Source organism: Nematolebias whitei, chromosome 19, assembly GCF_014905685.2.
Source record: "Nematolebias whitei isolate Nwh7 chromosome 19, NemWhi1, whole genome shotgun sequence".
Taxonomy (NCBI): domain Eukaryota; kingdom Metazoa; phylum Chordata; class Actinopteri; order Cyprinodontiformes; family Rivulidae; genus Nematolebias; species Nematolebias whitei.
Genome location: NC_056516.1, coordinates 32,868,547 through 32,871,369, shown reverse-complemented (window position 1 = coordinate 32,871,369; position 2,823 = coordinate 32,868,547). Strand labels below are relative to the sequence as shown.

Genomic DNA, 2,823 nt, shown 5'->3' with positions numbered 1-2,823 from the left:
CCCCCCCCCCACACACACACACACACACACACACACACACACACCTGTCGGTACTGGCGTAACGCTAAGCTAGCTGTGCGCATTCAAAGACAGAGCATCAGAGAAATGGATCGTTCCTGCAGGAACAGAAGAAGCTGAAACACCACAAGCTTCAGGGTCAGCTGATCACCTTGTCACAAGTTCTGGAGGTTATAGCTCATTTAAAGGCAACATATATGTAGTTGTATGTTACATTTATGCTCAGCAGATCGCAAACTTCATTTTATTTAGTTATTTTGCGAAACTGCACCTGCATTTTAGTTTTTGTGGTGGATGGTGTTGATCTATATTTTGTGCAGAATTTTTCCATCTGAATAACAGAAGGGTCTTTTTTATTTTTTATTTTTATACTTTAAGACTGAATAATTTACTATAAAGTAATTTCAGTGAAATTAACCATTGTTGTTTTTTAGTGTTTATATAATACTGCAAAGTAACGTGTTAATTTTGTCAAATGAATAACTATGATTTCTGGTTGGTTTTTTTATATCACAAAATTTATCGTTATCGTCAGAATGCTTTGAAATATCACAATATTTTATTTGAGCCATATCACCCACCTCTAATTGTACTACATACAAAGTTTACTATATACAAATGTCAGTCAGCCGTTTTGTGGACTGCTTGGAATGTGCAAACTCTTTCAGGAGCTGCTGAAGTGGAGCTTCCTCGTTCTCCTCTTCCTCGTCATCAGACTTTGCAAGAGACACTTGAAGTGTATTTAAGGCTCAGGGATTAAAAACAAAACAAATCTCTTGACTGAAACTTTTTTTTTTACATCTGACTTCAGATTATATTTGCATTCGGGCTAAAGAATCCGTCGCGGCCCAAACCCGTATAATTTTTTCCGATCCCGACCCGAAACCGACCAATCAAACTGTGATTACAGGTCCGAACCCGAAAATAAAACAACTTAGTTTTTTTATTAAGCTTTTACTGCTTTTGTAAGCAAATCATTTTGACATGTTATTAAATGTATTTCAAAGAAAGGAAGAGATAAGATGTCTTGTTTATTATCAAGAGTCAGTGGATTATTATAGTTATAAGATTATAGTTATTAACGGTCAGCGGATGCGCGCGGCTGATGATCCAGCAGCGGCTGAATCCAGGTAAGCTTCAGGTGAGTCTCTGGCAGTGAGTCATCTGGACTTTTTATTTTTACCTCTTTCAAACTGCCTCACGCGGCCGGTGATCCAAATTGGGTCGTCGGCCGCGAGCATCCGCTGACGCAATCAAAAGCCCGACACCGACCCGCCCATCCAGCACATTCGTGCACGGGTTAGAAATGACAGCTCTACTACAGATACTGTTTTTATAAATGTTACCTCAGTTTACTGCTAGCTTAGACTATGCTAATACTGGTAACAGGTAGGCCTGTCACAATAAACAAATCAATTAATCGCATTATAAATGAAAATGATCCACCTCATTTTCATTTATCCGCTTTATCGCCTCTTTGTGTCTCTTTCTCCTGAAGACACTGGATGATAAAAAACTCAGGTGTTATTCACTGACCCCTCCCTTTCTCTTTTCTTTAAAATCTGTTTTAACCGTCCAAAATTGTGTTCTTAGATTGTTAAAAGCAGCTAAGCTGAGAAGCTAAGCTACGAGCTAAGCTACTATCTAAGCTAACAGGCTGACCTCGGGGAAGAAACCTCCGTCTTGTCAAAGCTCCAAAATTCACAGTTGAAACCTGCGCCTTCGTGTAAAAAGTTGTTTTTCTCTGCAAAAAGAAGCTGAGAACTTGTTTACTGATTTTTTTTTTTAAATTAAAAGCTTTGTGTGAAAAATGCTATGCTAAAGAGCTCAAACTACACCGAGCGTCCGCCATTTTGAGAACTGAAAAACAGAAACGAGAAATAGCCCATGTCACGTCAAGAGGCCTCCCTCCCATTTTTCTTAGAGACACGCAGCTCGCTCTCTCACTATCCATCCTTTGGTTCAAACTGTCTTATACTGCCATCCAGTGGTAAAAAAAGGTACTACACACAAAAAATTACCAACATTTCTTCTTAAATTTGACAATAATTACTAATTATTGTTGAATTTCAAACAATATTATTGTTTATTGCAATAATTTCTGAGACAATTAATCGCCCAGCAAAATTAGTTATTGTGACAGGCCTAGTAACAGGTAATAAACGTTACGTGGTCAATTTTCTACTCTGGCTTTCTGTGTGACCTTCAGATCAAACCCTGTTCAGCCCAGAGTCTCGATGTTTACAGTCCCGTCGGCTCCGCGTCACATGACTGACCCAGAGTAATCGATCAGTGCTGTTTAGTTTAACTCAGTCATCTAAACAGATTTTAAAAGTTTTACCGCCTCGGAGCAGAGAAAACCACAACTGAAGCTCCGGCGCCTTTAATTTCAGGATTGATGTTTATGTGAAGTCTAAATGTAGTTTTAACTTGAATTTTACAGTTTTAAATGTTTCTGTAGAGCATGTCCTGATTACTGGTGCATGTTTACAACAAACGTCTTCTTAAACCGTAGCACGGGTGTTGGAATTAATCATGAGGTCATGTGACTGTATGGCTGCAGGGGTTCTTCTTCTTCTTTGTTTTTTTTTTAACGGATGTCTCTGATCTTAAAACCCTTCAGATCGTTCAGTTTGGCGTGCTGCCTGCAGCCCGGGGACGGTCAAGGAGAGGTAGCAAGGATGATCACAGCTCTGACAGAGTCCCTGATCCAGCCTGTGGAGACTCAAGAACCAGGTCCTGGACCTAATCACAAAACTGAACCAGAACTTCAGCTGGAGGTGAACGAGGAGAAAAGTGAACCAG

At 39.7% G+C, this 2,823-nt stretch overlaps 1 protein-coding gene across 1 annotated transcript in view; it reads left to right on the top strand.

Annotated features, from left to right (window-relative positions):
• pogza (pogo transposable element derived with ZNF domain a) overlaps positions 1–2,823 on the top strand; it is a 21,711-nt gene that overhangs the window by 18,597 nt on the left and 291 nt on the right. The window contains exon 25 of the mRNA XM_037693301.1: positions 2,642–2,798. Within this exon, the coding sequence (XP_037549229.1) occupies positions 2,642–2,798 (157 nt within the window). The remainder of the gene's footprint in view (positions 1–2,641; positions 2,799–2,823) is intronic.